Genomic DNA, 15577 nt, shown 5'->3' with positions numbered 1-15577 from the left:
ACACACAGACACACACACACACGCACGCACGCACGCACGCACCCTCACCTCCTCCTACCATCTTCCATCAGACTCATGTAGGATTAAGGAGCACAACCTAAGCAACCTCTCCACGCACCTCTAAAAAGCACTACATTCTCACAGTGCCAGGTGTTAAGAGTGGGTGTGTTCAGCTGTGTATGAGTTCCTGCATGTGTGTGTCTGTGTGTGTGTGTGTGTGTGTGTGTGTGTGTGTGTGTGTGTTTGTTTGTATCAACATGCTTTAACCAATCCCATTTCTCATGTGTATGCGATGACGGCACTTGAGTGTGTTTGCTGTGACTGGCAGTTCATTTAACATAGCCACACAAGGTGCTATGACTTTCAGGTGTGGTGTGTGTGCATGGGTGTGTGTGTGCGTGTGTGTGTGTGTGTGTGTGTGTGATTATAGGCCGTCTAACAGAGTGGGAGACGGCCAGAGAGAGGACAGTCGATGGTAAGTGGATTCTGTGTCTTCAGGGAAACATGTTCCAGTGACATATAACACTCTAAACGTTCTTCTCTCCGTCTTTCGCTCTTTCCCTCCATTTCAATCACTCTCCTATTACCAGCCCCATCTCCACCCTGCCCTCCACTATATTCAGCTCCACCCCGACCTCCACTATATTCAGCTCCACCCCGACCTCCACTATATTCAGCTCCACCCCGACCTCCACTATATTCAGCTCCACCCTGCCCTCCACTATATTCAGCTCCACCCTGCCCTCCACTATATTCAGCTCCACCCCGACCTCCACTATATTCAGCTCCACCCTGCCCTCCACTATATTCAGCTCCACCCCGACCTACACTATATTCATCTCCACCCTGCCCTCCACTATATTCAGCTCCACCCCGACCTCCATTATATTCATCTCCACCCTGACCTCCACTATATTCATCTCCACCCTAACCTCCACTATATTCATCTCCACCCTGACATCCATCTCCACCCTGACCTCCACTATATTCATCTCCACCCTGACATCCATCTCCACCCTGACCTCCACTATATTCAGCTCCACCCCGACCTCCACTATATTCATCTCCACCCTGACCTCCACTATATTCATCTCCACCATGACCTCCACTATATTCATCTCCACCGCAACTTCCACTATATTCATCTCCACCCTGACCTCCACTATATTCATCTCCACCCTGACCTCCACTATATTCATCTCCACCATGACCTCCACTATATTCATCTCCACCGCAACCTCCACTATATTCATCTCCACCGTGACCTCCACTATATTCATCTCCACCCCGACCTCCACTATATTCATCTCCACCCTGACCTCCACTATATTCATCTCCACCGCAACCTCCACTATATTCATCTCCACCCTGACATTCATCTCCACCCTGACCTCCACTATATTCATCTCCACCCTGACCTCCACTATATTTATCTCCACCCCGACATTCATCTCCACCCTGCCCTCCACTATATACATCTCCACCCCGACCTCCACTATATTTATCTCCACCCCGACATTCATCTCCACCCTGCCCTGCACTATATTCATCTCTACCCCGACCTCCACTATATTCATCTCCACCGTGACCTCCACTATATTCATCTCCACCCCGACCTCCACTACATTCATCTCCACCCTGACATTCATCTCCACTCTGACCTCCACTATATTCATCTCCACCCTGACCTCCACTATATTCATCTCCACCTTAACCTCCTCTATATTCATCTCCACCGTGACCTCCACTATATTCATCTCCACCCCGACCTCCACTATATTCCTCTCCACCCTGACATCCACTATATTCCTCTCCACCCTGACATCCACCATATTCATCGCCAACCCGCCTTCTGTGGAGTAACAGCAGGATTATCTCGGAATATAAGCACAGGAATGGTATGGTGAATGGCCACACGTGGAAATGTGGAGAGATTACACCCACCAGCACTCTCCTCTGGTGGCAGCTGCTATAGATGTGTGGACCTGCTCCCAGCATGGCACCACTAGCGGGGTAGTCAAGGCTTTAAAAAGAAAAACCTACAAAAATGATTCTGAAGGAAAAATAAATCCTCAATCATGTAAAAGAGTGAATCTGTAGAAAAAGTAGTGTAAACCACCCACTGCCTGGCCAGACAGAGAGGCTTTGGGCACTGAGCAAAACCTTCTTCACATGCAAGAGACTGGAAACTGCATTAAACTGGATTTGAAATGACTGGTTCATATAAGATAATTGCTACCAGCTGGATTCACTGCAGTAGCATGTCACTGTTTTGTTATTCTATTAAAATGGATCATAATATCCGGCTGAAAAGTCACTGTTTCTTAAAAGGCATTAAAATAGACCAAAACCTGTACAAAAAGAGCACTTTGGACCATCAAAATACTCCACACAATACTCCACACAAAACACTGCTGACAATACTCCACACAAAATACTCCTGACACAATACTCCACACAAAATACTCCTGACACAATACTCCACACAAAATACTCCTGATACAATACTCCTCACAAAACACTGCTGACACAATACTCCACACAAAACACTGCTGACACAATACTCCACACAAAATACTGCTGACACAATACTCCACACAAAATACCGCTGACACAATACTCCACACAAAATACCGCTGACACAATACTCCACACAAAATACCGCTGACACAATACTCCACACAAAATACCGCTGACACAATACTCCACCCAAAATACTGCTGACACAATACTCCACACAAAATGCTCCTGACAAAATAGTCCACACAAAATACTCTAGATGAAATACTCCAGGCAAAATACTCCTGACACAATACTCCACACAAAATACTCCTGAAACAATACTCCTGACAAATCACTCCTGACAAAACACTCCTGACAATATATTCCTGGTAAAATACTCTTGAAAAAAACTCCTGACATCCTGGGAAGATGCAAAAATAAACGCATGTGACCACACGGCTACAGTCCTTAAGCTTTGGATCTAAAATGGAACCTGCCAATGCATCCTTTTAAAGTAAGCCATGAGTCTTAGGTCTACTAATGGCTGTGTGTGTGTGTGTATGTGTTTGTGTGTGTGTTCTGCCTGACTTGCAATGGTTACACAATGTCCTGCCACTGATTCACTCCATTTGAGCCCAAATCACAAAGATCAACAAACAGGCAGCCGAGCAGGTTCACCTTGAGGGTGATGCTGAACAGACTGGTGTGCACAGAGCACACTGGAAGCCCGGAAGACCTCTGATCTCTGAAGACACGCTAACAGGACACGTTCCCAGGACGAGCATGCAGGTTAAACAAAACTCCCAGATGGAAACACGTATGTTTCTACTGACTGTATCTTTGGATGCTCATAATGTCACGTTAGCTGATATCCACGTGAGGTAACCCCTGAATAAATACGGAAGCGCACAGATGAGTTCTATTTTTCTCACGCCATTCTCTTTCTACATCCTTGTCCAAGAATATTTCTAAAACAGGTCAAACGTACTAAATAGAGTGAAGCCACACACACACACACACAGTGCTGTAGGTAGGACATGCCCGTTTATTCTCAGCATGTCTGGCTCGTCTCTTCCCAAGACTGCGCCGTTGTAGTGGAGCTAGCCTCTCTGCTTCAGGACTCTGTGTGTAGTTCCTACTGAGACTTAATCGATGTACGCTGGAGGAAGCCAGACCGAGACTGACCACAGCCATTCCTGCTCACATTAAATACCGTTCATCTTGATTAACAGTGAACTCTCCCTCTTTCTCCTCCTTCCTCTCTGACCCTGCCTCTCTCTCTCTCTCTCTGTCCAGTTCTTTCCATTCAGACATCCTAATGAAAAACTGAATCCACATAACAGCCAAAATGTGACATCATTCCCCCTCCACACACACACTTCTTCCTGCTCATTAGTCCATTTTCTGAAACCCCCCGTTACAGGCGGTTATTAAAGCTTGTAAAAGCGCGTCGGCCCCGCAGGAGTCTGAGCCTCGAGGGCTCCACCCTGGTCCTGCACTCTCCTGCATGCACATCCTGTTTACATTCATTCCTTATCTGTGGAGTGATGGACAGAACGGAAGCAGAATGAAGCAGAATCAGTTAGTCCAGGTAGTCCCGTAAAGCCTAGGACAGTCATGCAGGAGGAGATGAAACGTGTGCGCAAACACACACACACATACACACACGGTTTTAAGGATCTAGGTCTCTCTGCCTCTGTGGAGAGTGGGTGGAATACAGTGTCCAGTGACCTTAGGAAGTCTGGGTCTGCCTAGTGCTGCCAAGTTCTTCCACTGCCCAGCCACACACACACACACACGCACACACACACACACACACACACACACACACACACACACACTAACAGAGGTTATGTAAATGTTAGGTTAAATAAAGGTCCCCTAAAGGTGTGTTACAGTTGCCTTTTGTGTTACAGTTGCCTTTCATGTGTCTGTGTGTCAGAGGCAGAGCCAGAATACATGCCCGAGCACGCACACACAAGCGCACACACACATACACACACACACATACACACACACAAACGAAGAACATGGTGCAAGAGCTCAAAGTGCTGATATTCTGACTATGTAACACTGATAGTCTATGTAATGCTGATATTCTGACTAAATAATGCTGATATTCTGACTAAATAATGCTGATATTCTGACTATGTAATACTGATATTCTGACTACATATTGCTGATATTCTGACTACATATTGCTGATATTCTGACTATGTAATGCTGATATTCTGACTATGTAATGCTGATATTCTGACTAAATAATGCTGATATTCTGACTATGTAATGCTGATATTCTGACTATATAATACTGATATTCTATGTAATACTGATATTCTGACTATATAATGCTGATATTCTGACTATATAATACTGATATTCTGACTACATATTGCTGATATTCTGACTATATAATACTGATATTCTGACTATATAATACTGATATTCTATGTAATACTGATATTCTGACTATGTGATGCTGATTTTCTGCTGCTAGAGTGTATTGCAGACACAGTGAGATGCTGAGCAAACTGTGGAAAGGATGAGCAAGGCTGCAGTTAATATGAATTGAATAAATATTTCTTATGGTACAAAATGACAGGAAGAGCTTTCTCAAGGCAAAGAGGATAATCTTCTGGACATCTTTGCAGTTTTATCCTCAAACCTAAATAGAGCATTCCCACTGGATGTGCATTCCAAGAACATTCCCACTGGCTGTGCACTCCAAGGACATTCCTACTGGTTGTGCACTCCAAAGACATTCCCACTGGCTGTGCACTCCAAGAACATTCCCAATGGCTGTGCATTCCAAGAACATTCCCAATGGCTGTGCACTCCCAAGAACATTCCCACTGGCTGTGCACTCCCAAGAACATTTCCACTGGCTGTGCACTCCCAAGAACATTCCCACTGGCTGTGCACTCCCAAGAACATTCCCACTGGCTGTGTACTCCCAAGAACATTCCCACTGGCTGTGTACTCCAAGAACATTCCCAATGGCTGTGCACTCCAAGAACATTCCCAATGGCTGTGCACTCTAAGAACATTCCCAATGGCTGTGCACTCCAGATTTGCAAATTTGCAGACTGAATTCAGTCTGACTGGTACAACTGCTTCTCTTTACCCAGTCTTCCCCATGGCTCAGGGCCATCTTGGACTCTTCCTGACACATCTGTGGTCCAAACCAAAATTCTGCCCCACCTACCCATGTCCACACTACGTATCAGTGATTGTGTTGTTAATTCAAAATATCTAGCATCCCAGTTATTGATGTATACACAGAGATTTGCTTTTAGATTGTTAGTTTGTAGGAGCAGCTTGCCTAGGGGACACAGTCTTTTCATTTATAGCAAAAATGACGAATTCAGCTTGTGCCCACATGCACACTGGCGTTGGGTACCAACATCAGCTCCAGGCCTATATATCTCCACAGTAAGGCTTTTAGTTATTTTGATTGAAAAACTGTGATGACATTAAAACTCATTTAGGACTTTTATATTGTCCTTTGGCTGTTGCGAGGATTAATGTTTTGACTCAGAGGTATGTTTCCCTGACATGCATTAAGACCAGACTTGGACTGCATTCAGGAATCAATTATTGCACTCAGGATGCAGCTCAAGGCACCACTAAACCTCCATGACAACAGCCAGTCCAAAAATCCCTGTGTTAAACCAGGACAGTGGAAAACAAAACTGTTTTCATTACGGATATTACGAGACACATCCAAAACGTTTATTATTTACACTCCACTGCATGATTAGAATCGGCAGCCTTGTAGAGGCATACAGTCAGAGTTCACCATTGAGCCATTTCCATGCACAGCTGATATGAGCCGTCCTCCGAGCCGTTATAACCACAGGAGGACTGCTGTCTGGATACTAGTGTGAAGTCATACCACTAGTGAAACTGAGATGTGTACAAAGGCCAGCAACACTGCTGTACCAGCTCATCACCCATCGCCATGGCGCTACGAGTGCTAACGCCGTGCAGCGATAGCATTTGGCAGCGTGCGCAGCACATACAGCCTGCCGGGGATGGTGTGTGCTGGGGTCCGGCAGAGAGGCAGGGGCTGCCCACGGACAGGTGTCAGCCTGTACTCACACACAGGCTCCTTCTCACGGTGCAGAGGGCACGCGAAGGCACAAAGGCATCACCCTCCAACGGTGAGGTTCATTTGAGCTGTGATTGGGTATTTTCTCTTCTCCACACATTTAAACCTATTTAAACAATGTGACAGAAAGAAAAAGGGGAGAGAGAGAGAGAGAGAGAAAGATGAGAGCGAGGGGAGTCCAAGGAGGAGTCCAATTAGCTCCTCAACGCTAGATGATGGTAAGGGAGCGATATGGGCGTAGATTCCTGCAGTCTCACATGAGCTCCGCAGGGGTTATTGCACATGACAAAAGGACTTTAATTACTTCATTATACACTCTTTGTTTCACGATGCGCGAGCTAATGTGCAAATCCTTCATATATAACCCTGAACTCATCTACTTCCACACCAGCCCGCAGCCACTCAGCGCAGCACAGACGCTCAGACGCTCAGACGCTCACATTCCCTTGTGCTGCCGTGCGCTCGCGCTAAAGCGATGCAACGCTCCAGTCAGCCAGCTCTGAAAAGACGCATGCACGAACCAGCTGTAATCCAGGGTCGGGCGTTTGGCGCCGGCTAAGCGCTCGCTAATTGGATCTATTTAAATTCTTTCATGTTCGAGTTTCTACAGGAAGGAACCGCCGGCCTTGGTGTGCTTGGGTGTGTGTCAGGACACGAGCAGCAGAAAGGAGGTCATCAATAATACAGCTGTCGTTACTGGCATTCTTGGAAGCGGCGATGCAGCATGCACTGGCAGATCAGGCCGTGCTAATGAGGGTAATCCCACGCCAGGGCGGCTCGCAGACACCCTGACGAACCCCTTTCATGCCCCTCACCCCAGACTCTACCACTAGGGCTGCATAATATATCGTTTTAGCAGCGCGATGTCACACTGCAGGACTTGCGATTTTTTTAATTTCTATTTTTTTTTTGCAATGACGTGCAACGTCTCTGAAAGCTGATTCAAACACGTCATGCTATAACTTTTTTGCTACTTGACACAAAAGTAAAATTCGCACTGTTCTCATTTTCCATTACACATCTACCAGCGGCAGATTATATCTGGCCAATATGTGGTCGGAGGCAGGCTGGTTGTAGAAACGCGCACATGAAAGACGTTCTGCAAACGCTGAGAAGAGCGACGTTTAGTGAGGGCGAAACACGAACTGCACATTCTCTGGCAAGCCAGAGAATGGAACTAAACAGGCGGGCAAACCGCGGCATACGTCCAGAATGACCCGTAACAAGACAAGCAAAACACGGCGGGCGAAGCAGGAGAAGCAGAGGCAGGTTAGTGGGGAGGAAGCGGGACAACAAGGTTGAGTTTACTCCCGTGTAGATTGGCGGTACATCCGATCATTTCTGACCATCAACCAAAGACACACTCATTCACCACAATCTGGAAATGAGCGGTTTTGTTGCAAGAATAAAATCAGTGCCAGATGTATGAAATTATTTTGACTAAAAAAAGTCCAAAATGTTGTCCAAAAACAGGTCGTTTCTCGACAGTGTCTTGCGGTTGTTGACACAACACCAGGCGTCACGGTTAATGTGACCGTTCGCATCGGCACCACGCGAGTCTGTATGACGAGTGCAAAGTCAGATCTGGATTCTAAAAAAAACCTCGATCGGATGCCTTTGCCAGTGTTTCACCATATGAAAAAAGTTTCAAACGACAGAGAGAAATAACTGACGCAATAACTTTCCACCTCGAGAAAGACATGGTGCCATGTCAGTTATCAAAGAGGGTTGTAACAGCACGATCAGGTCGCTTGCCAAGCGGTCTGTAATAACAAGACGCGTGTTCTTCTCAAATTCTCATCAGAGCTGTAGAAGCGCAGGCGCAAACGGAGCTATCGCAAGTGGAGGATTGTGCAGCTATAACGAACTCTACATACGTCTGACCATCCACTTTATTATTATAGCAAAAAGTAATTCATAATTTTTCAACGGAAAGGTCGCTGTTTGCAACTTGATTTTGCTGTTTGCAACTTGTAAGTTTGCAACTGTTTGCAACTTACAATCTGTTTTCTGTTATTTGTATAGTTTTGTATTAATCATGTTTACTACTTTAAAGAGGTTTTAATTCTGAAATAAAATGTTAAATGACCCATTGTGTCACTCATGCTAATTCCCTCGTGTGATATTGAAGCGTCCTTAGATGCTCTGTTTTAACCAAAGGTACAGCTTCCTGTACTCTCGTGGCCTTTCTAATCCCCTCCTTCGTCATTCCCAGACGATCCCCTTATTCAGGGTAAGAAACACGCATCATTAATATCATGACGTGTTGGATCATTGACCTTCAGTGAAATCTGATGAAAATGCCTGTATTTCTTTAATATATCGCAATATATAATGCAGAAAAAAATTCTTGCAATGTCAGTTTTTTCCAGTATCATGCAGCGCTACCAGCCACCACAACCCTGATGCTTTGTATCGCCTCTCAGGAGCTCGGCGTTCCCGTTGACCCGGGCGCGTGCGATCCTGACGGAGTTCCCTGGCAGCCCCCGCGGAGACTGGCTACAGGGCCACACCCACCAGCTCACCCCCCGGCCTCCGGCGTGACCAAAGGCCAGGTCGGTAGTCTTGAGCTAGGCCGAGATGGAGAGCTGAGGAACAGTTGGTGGGCTGGCCGACGCTGATCCAGGGAAAGATACTTAATAAGGGTTGGATGAACTCTCCACTCAACTCCATTAGGGCGTTTATGGCTGTCTCTGTAATTTACCTTAATTATGCCACTTTATGAACCCTGCAGTGGAGGGATAGTAAAAGACTATGGAAAGAGACAATGATAACGCGAGAGGGAGAGAGAGAGAGAGGGGGGGGGGTAGGATGAACCACTGTGGTCTGTATAACCACTGGTGGCTATAGGACAGAAACTGCTGGCATTTAATATAAAATGGATACTCACTGCAGCCGACGCACTTACATTTAATGCATTGCTCGCTTTCACCTTTCACCTCTCTCTCTCTCTCTCTCTCTCTCTCTCTCTCGCTCCCCTCTGCATGTCTTTAGCTCTGACAGCTGCTTGCCTAATAGATGCCGTTTGACAGTGAATAAGCCAATTAAAATGGCGATAATTTAATTGAGCTGGGTTGACTTGGCCGTGGCCAGAAATGAGTCCATTAGCAAGAGTCTGTGCCAGATCTGTACATGAGACCCCCATACCCAATGAACCCATTCAACAGGAGTGGACGCAGTGGGCCAAGACGCTGAAAGCAGCTTGCTGGCAGGCGTGGGGTCAGTCTTGACGGTCCTTTAAGGGGCATGCCACCACGACCGGTGCCATATGCCGCACACGAACCTCTAGCATAAGACATGGCTGAGAACATGACATTGGGCGCGTTCCAGAGATCCCAAGGACAGTCTCAATTAAAGAAAGCTAAAGTCACATCATCCTGTGGCCATGTCCTCCATTTCACATGGCCACAGCAACAGGGTGAGGCGATGTGGATGCAAAGCTCTTTAATGCAAGCTGTGGACCTAGCAACAGGTTTTTGGACAGGCAGAGATAAGAGCCTGGCTTGATCCAGGAGCAAACTGGGCAGACCAGCATGACTGGTGAGTGTGCGGGAGTGTTTTCAGGGGAGCACAGACCTGAACAAGTCTGCGTTACTCAACCAGGCCACGGCACACCGAACACGGCAACACTGGGCCAGCTCAATGGCTCTCCATCGAGGTCCAATAGACCTCCACCCACTTCCCCTGCAGTGTGTTGCACAGCGTGAACGGGTGGCAACAAAGAGCCGAATGCTTGCTTTGGGTGCTTTTAGTTTTTGTGTTCTAACGGCACTCGGTAAATACAGCGCACACGGTAGCCAAGCAGCCGGAAGCGAGCGAGGGCCGGGCTTAAATCTACAGCGGCGTCCAAGCGGTCGCATGCCGTTCCAACCCACGTCCCAGAGTAGCTTCCTCGCCGCTCGGGACACGCACAGCCACTGCTCTGCTCGGGCTAATGGACGCAACGGGTGCCTGTGCTCGTCACATCCCCCACCGGTCACACACCCATCTGAGTCACCCTACCCGCACGTCTGGCTAAATGCAACATTAAAAAAAGGGATATGGAGATTTAGAGTGTGTCCGAGGCACGAGGAAGGGAAGACAGGCGTTTGGTGCGATTACGTGGAGGGCTGGGAATAGAAAGAGGATTCGTGTGCACGCACGCATGCCGCGCCGGAATGGATTAAGTCTGAGAAGAGGACACTGATGGCTGTATTTGCCATTAAGGACACTACACTTTTCAATGGGTCTGATCATGCTCCTCTAAGGAGGCCTACAAGAGCCAGTCCAAGGGAGTTGTGAGAAACGAGGAGACAGTGAGGAGCCGATAAGAAGACCCGTCTCGGTTTTCCAACCCCGAGCAGATCTGCTTTTATGAGGCTAAATAGGAGCATGCAGCAGGTTGCCGCGCCTGCGGGCGTCTCGAGATTCCGCGCCCGGGGTGGGCGTCCCTCGCGCCGGGCACCCTCGGGGCTCTCATTTGCGTGGCCTCTGCCCCGGCAGGCCCAGGCCAGAGATGAAAGGAAGGGTCGTGGTGCAAAGACTCTCTGCTGCTGCAGGGCTGTTAAGGAGACACAGTCCGTTACCAGCGAGTGAGTCAGCTCCCCTTCCCCAGAAACACAACCATCCATCCGAACGCCCACAGAACCCGGCCATTAGCTCGGTGCCGAGCGCAGGACCTGGGCTGTGTTTCCTGTACTCACGCCACCCTGTGCGACAGCCGAGAAGGGCTCGAAAAACCCAGAAGGCGCATCCAGACGTGCCGTTCCTGTCCTTCCCCCAGAACGGTCTCTCCGTGCCTTCTTCTTTCATCCTCATCCTTTCATTCTCACCCTCAGATTCCAACACTCGTCCTCTGTCTCTCTCGCTCTTCCATTCTTTGATTATTCGACTATGCGCTCGGCCCACCAAGGACCAGAGCGCCTCTGACTCTGTCGGAGGGCAGCATATTTCACACGAAACACGGACGTGACGACAATAGGACAGTAACGGCAGCGAGATGAAAGAGAGACAGCAGAGAAAGCCAGACATAAGGGCGGGAAAAGCGCAAAGCGACGTGACAAATCTGCCCAAAGCCTCCCCGAAGGACTTAAAAACCAAAAGCTTTAAATGAGACTTATAGTCTGCTGACCCGTTATCTGCAGACTATCGGCTTGGCCCGGGCGTGCCGCCACCCTGCCGCGCTTCAAACGCTCTGCTGATCACGGCGCCATTTGTGTGTGGTTTGATTACAGCTCTGCCGAACGCCTCGCACCTGAGTCGTCCCGGGAGCAGCGCCCGGCGTGCCCGGTGCGGCGACAGCAGCGGGGTGCAGGGAGTGACCGGGGAAGGCAGACCCCATCACTGGGTAAGTGAACTAATGTACATACGTAGTACGTATCAAAGGGGATGCAGTACTGTAATTTGATGGAGCGCGGTGTCCTGTTAGAGCTACACCAGTGGCCTTCCATGCAGCTCTGTGACGATGTGTGAGTTTGCTGTTGTGCTGCTGCTACAAGTGTCACAAGATAAAGTCTTTAGTGGAGAAATGTACGGAAGAAAAATTTTTTTTTTGTGCACTGAACTGCATCCGAACAGTGTGAGGTGTGTGTGTGTGTGTGTGCGCATTTGTGCATGTATCAAAATCATATCAATTTTTTTATCTCTTCCCTGCCCTTAGTGTACATTCTACGTTAAAGACTCGTTACAGACATTATTTTGAACTTTGAACTCTGGGCAGCATTAAGATGAGGTCCTGTGGTATTAGTGAAATTTGGTTCATTCGGTTCTCACTCACATCACCCACAACCACAGCACAGATTGTTGGTGTAGGAATGCCAGGAACAGAGTGACACTGATCCATAAGGATGGGCACTTACCCCAGGGTCGTCATGGTGACGATGGTGTACCAGAAGGCGGCGGGAATACTGGTGAACTTGCTGGAGTTGGAGCCCTTCTCGGCATAGAACATGACGGTGGCGAAGATGATGATGGCCATGGTGAGGGAGAAGAGGAGGAAGCCCAGCTCCGAGGCGCAGCTCTTCAGCGTGTAGCCCAGGATGCGCAGGCCAGCCGAGTGGCGCGAGAACTTGAAAATCCGAAAGACGCGGAAGACGCGCAGCGTGACGAAGGCGCCGCTCACATCCTCGTTGTCCGTCATGACCAGGCCGATGTAGTAGGGCAGGATGGCCACCACGTCGATGATGCTCATCACGCTCTTCACGAACTTGTATCGGCTGGGTGCAGCGATGAGGCGCAGCAAGTACTCCACGGTGAAGATCATGACACACGCCGTGTCCAGGCAGAAGAAGGCAAGGGCGTAGCGCTCCCCGCACGAGACGTCCTTCAGCCGGTTGAAGGAGGAGCCGCACGGCACCGTCTCCACCACGTTGGCCATGACGGACACGGCGATGAAGAAGCCCGTGACATAGTAGAACACCAGTGCCATAGTGCTGGTGTGCGGGTTCTCGAAGGCGCGCCACATGGATTCACGGAAGGACATTTCGGGCAGCACCAGATCGTTGCTGTTGTCGTTGTCCTCGTCGTCCTGGATGCGCTCGGCATTCTCCCGCCGCCGGTCCTTGTACTCTTCGTAGCAGCAGTCGCCGATGATCTCCGGGATGATGCCGAAGAAGGCCAGCTCCTCGTCGTACGCCGAGATGCACTCGTGGCGCGGGTAGTGCAGCTTGCCCGTGCGATAGAAGTTGAGGATGTGCCGGAAGATGTCGGGGTCGCGGTCGAAAAAGTACTCGTTGGTCTCCTCGTGGTAAAAGAAGTCGCGCTCTGTGCTGCCCAGCAGCGTGTCCGGGTACCTCTCCAGCGTGTTCCTCCACGTCTGGAACTTCGTACCGCTCACGTTCAGAATGATCAGGCCGTCCTGCGTCCGCCGCTTGTCCCGCGGCGGGGCGGGCATCGGGGCGCTGGCCACGGGCATCCATCCTATGGCTGCGGCCCGGGCGAAGGGGAGCCATGCTGCGACGCCGGCCGCCATGGTGACCCCGCGCGCGCTAAGCTGTTCCAAATGACGCGCAATCGATGCTTCCGCACGCACTCACAGATCCACGACGCAGCGGATGGACATCTGAGGACAAAGCACACACGCGCAAAAAAAAAAAAAACCCGCTAGTCTCAAAGTTCACACAACGCGGTGCCCCGTCTAGCAAATTCCGTAAGTAATAGCGGTACCCAGCCAAATGTGTTTTGGACCGGCAGACTGCATTAAATTCGAAAAACTGAGGAAAGAGAAATAAGAAAAAAAAAGAGAGATTTGCATGCGCGCGTAAAACAAAGGCTTTCTCTGCTCAGCCACGAGCGGCGCCGGAAATATCAAACGAATTTGCCACTTTTCCGGATGTTCTAGGATATTCCGCTTACATCCGCGTAAATATGCTTGTGCTCAAAAGCAGAAATGCCTAAAGTACTGGACATGGATTGCAGTCCTCGAGCACTCGCCGTCGTATCCCTGGCGCTAAACGGACAGGGTATAAAAAGTATCCTAAATTTTATCCCCGTAGTCACCAGAGATACTTACAGCAACAAGTTCAGTGCTCAGCTAGTTTCGGGCGACGATGCAGGCGCAACAATCCGTCGCAAGCGCCCGGGGCATGCCTTTAGTCGGGCAGAACACAGCCGGTACGGTACACTCTCCGGTAACGCGTCACAGCGGTCCGTTCACTGCGCGGCGAGATCAGCCTTTCAAGAGTGTATTCAGTGTGTAACCGAGGGGGGAAAAACCGAAAGCCTTTTTCTCCCTGTTCACTCGTTCGCTTCTGCTCAATTTACCCCAAGCCTGTACAAAAAAGAAGGGGGAAAAAAATACAAACTGTATTGCAAACACCGACATGCAAAGAAAAGGGAGCAAAGCGGCTCCGGGCTGGGTTCGATGCCGGACAGCAACAAATGATTCGGTTGAAGTTACGTCCTCCGCCTCCCCTCCTGGAGACTCCGGTGGCGAGATGTGCGTCTGCGGTAGAGCCCAAGTTCCTCTCGCGGCGCATCGGAGGCGAGTCACGTGCTCTTGGCAGCGGTTAACTCATATAGATGAAATCGAGCTACAAGGACCCTCTTGAACCGGCTGAACTGTAAGCGTGTTAAATTTCACTTATGGAACGTACGAAGCAATCTATGTGACTTTATGGAAAGAAAAAGATGGAAACACAGGGGGGTTCAAAGTTATTTGCATCTTTCAAATTCAAACCGTGATGCACAGTAAAAAAGAGGAATGCAAAAAAAAGAAAAAAGAAAAAAGGTAACACGTCATGATAATACGTAACCTGAGCTAAAAGGCTATTGGGAAGCGTAGGGAGTGCGGATATTTCCGTGGCGCGAGACGTCAATTCGTCCTTTTGCCGCTGACACGTGCGCAGATGCAGGGCCGCTAGATGGAGACACAGCTTTCAGCGGAGGCGCGGGCAGGCGCGCGGTGCAGTGCGCGCTGTCAGTGCTGAATGAAAGATGCAAAAAGCTCATTCGGGTGATGGGCTACGGCTTTGCACTGTCCGAGAAGATCCATTTCACGCATTCAAGCCATATCGCTGCACTATAAACAAAAATATGCAGAAATATCAATAAATATCCAAATATAATCCACAGTAAAAAATAAATAAAAAAAATAAAGATTGGATCTTTCCCATTCTATTCCCCACTCACACTTGAATGCGTCATGGAATTATTCAGCCCACCTAGAGAGCACATATTTGGGTCCTTTCGTACCAGTGCACTGCCTCCACATCGCTACCTGTCTTGTGTTGGTTTTTGTGTACTGTTGCTTCATGTAGGCAACAGATTACCTTTAGAACATACATTTAAAGGCTGCAAGTACAGCCTCTCAATCTAAAACAGCGCAGCACTGAAACTAAAGGGTCAAGTTTTAATTACAAGTAGTAACCTAGAGGATATCGCTCATCCGGGCGGATTTGTGAAAACATTCCAACATACTCACGTGTGACTGACTTGAGACTTTCGTGATTTTACGTACATTCGTCCAGCGAGGCAGTCTTTTCATTC

At 48.8% G+C, this 15577-nt stretch overlaps 1 protein-coding gene across 3 annotated transcripts in view; it reads right to left on the bottom strand.

Annotated features, from left to right (window-relative positions):
- The window catches only part of kcnd2 (potassium voltage-gated channel, Shal-related subfamily, member 2), a 96401-nt gene extending 81636 nt beyond the window's left edge, over positions 1–14765 (bottom strand). For 2 of the 3 annotated variants that reach the window (XR_004776309.2, XM_027018607.3), the window contains exon 1: positions 12451–14765. Coding sequence is in view for 2 of the 3 variants with exons in the window: in XM_027018607.3 (XP_026874408.1) it covers positions 12451–13562 (1112 nt within the window). In the remaining variant the exon portion in view is untranslated. The remainder of the gene's footprint in view (positions 1–12450) is intronic. The other variant, XM_027018606.3, reaches the window with a different exon arrangement.
- Between the last annotated feature and the right edge of the window lie 812 nt (positions 14766–15577).

Source organism: Electrophorus electricus, chromosome 11 (assembly GCF_041902795.1).
Source record: "Electrophorus electricus isolate QZ-2024a chromosome 11, ASM4190279v1, whole genome shotgun sequence".
NCBI classification, from domain to species: Eukaryota; Metazoa; Chordata; class Actinopteri; order Gymnotiformes; family Gymnotidae; genus Electrophorus; species Electrophorus electricus.
The sequence above is the reverse complement of the archived record's forward strand: the minus strand, read 5'-3'. Positions and strand labels throughout refer to the sequence as shown.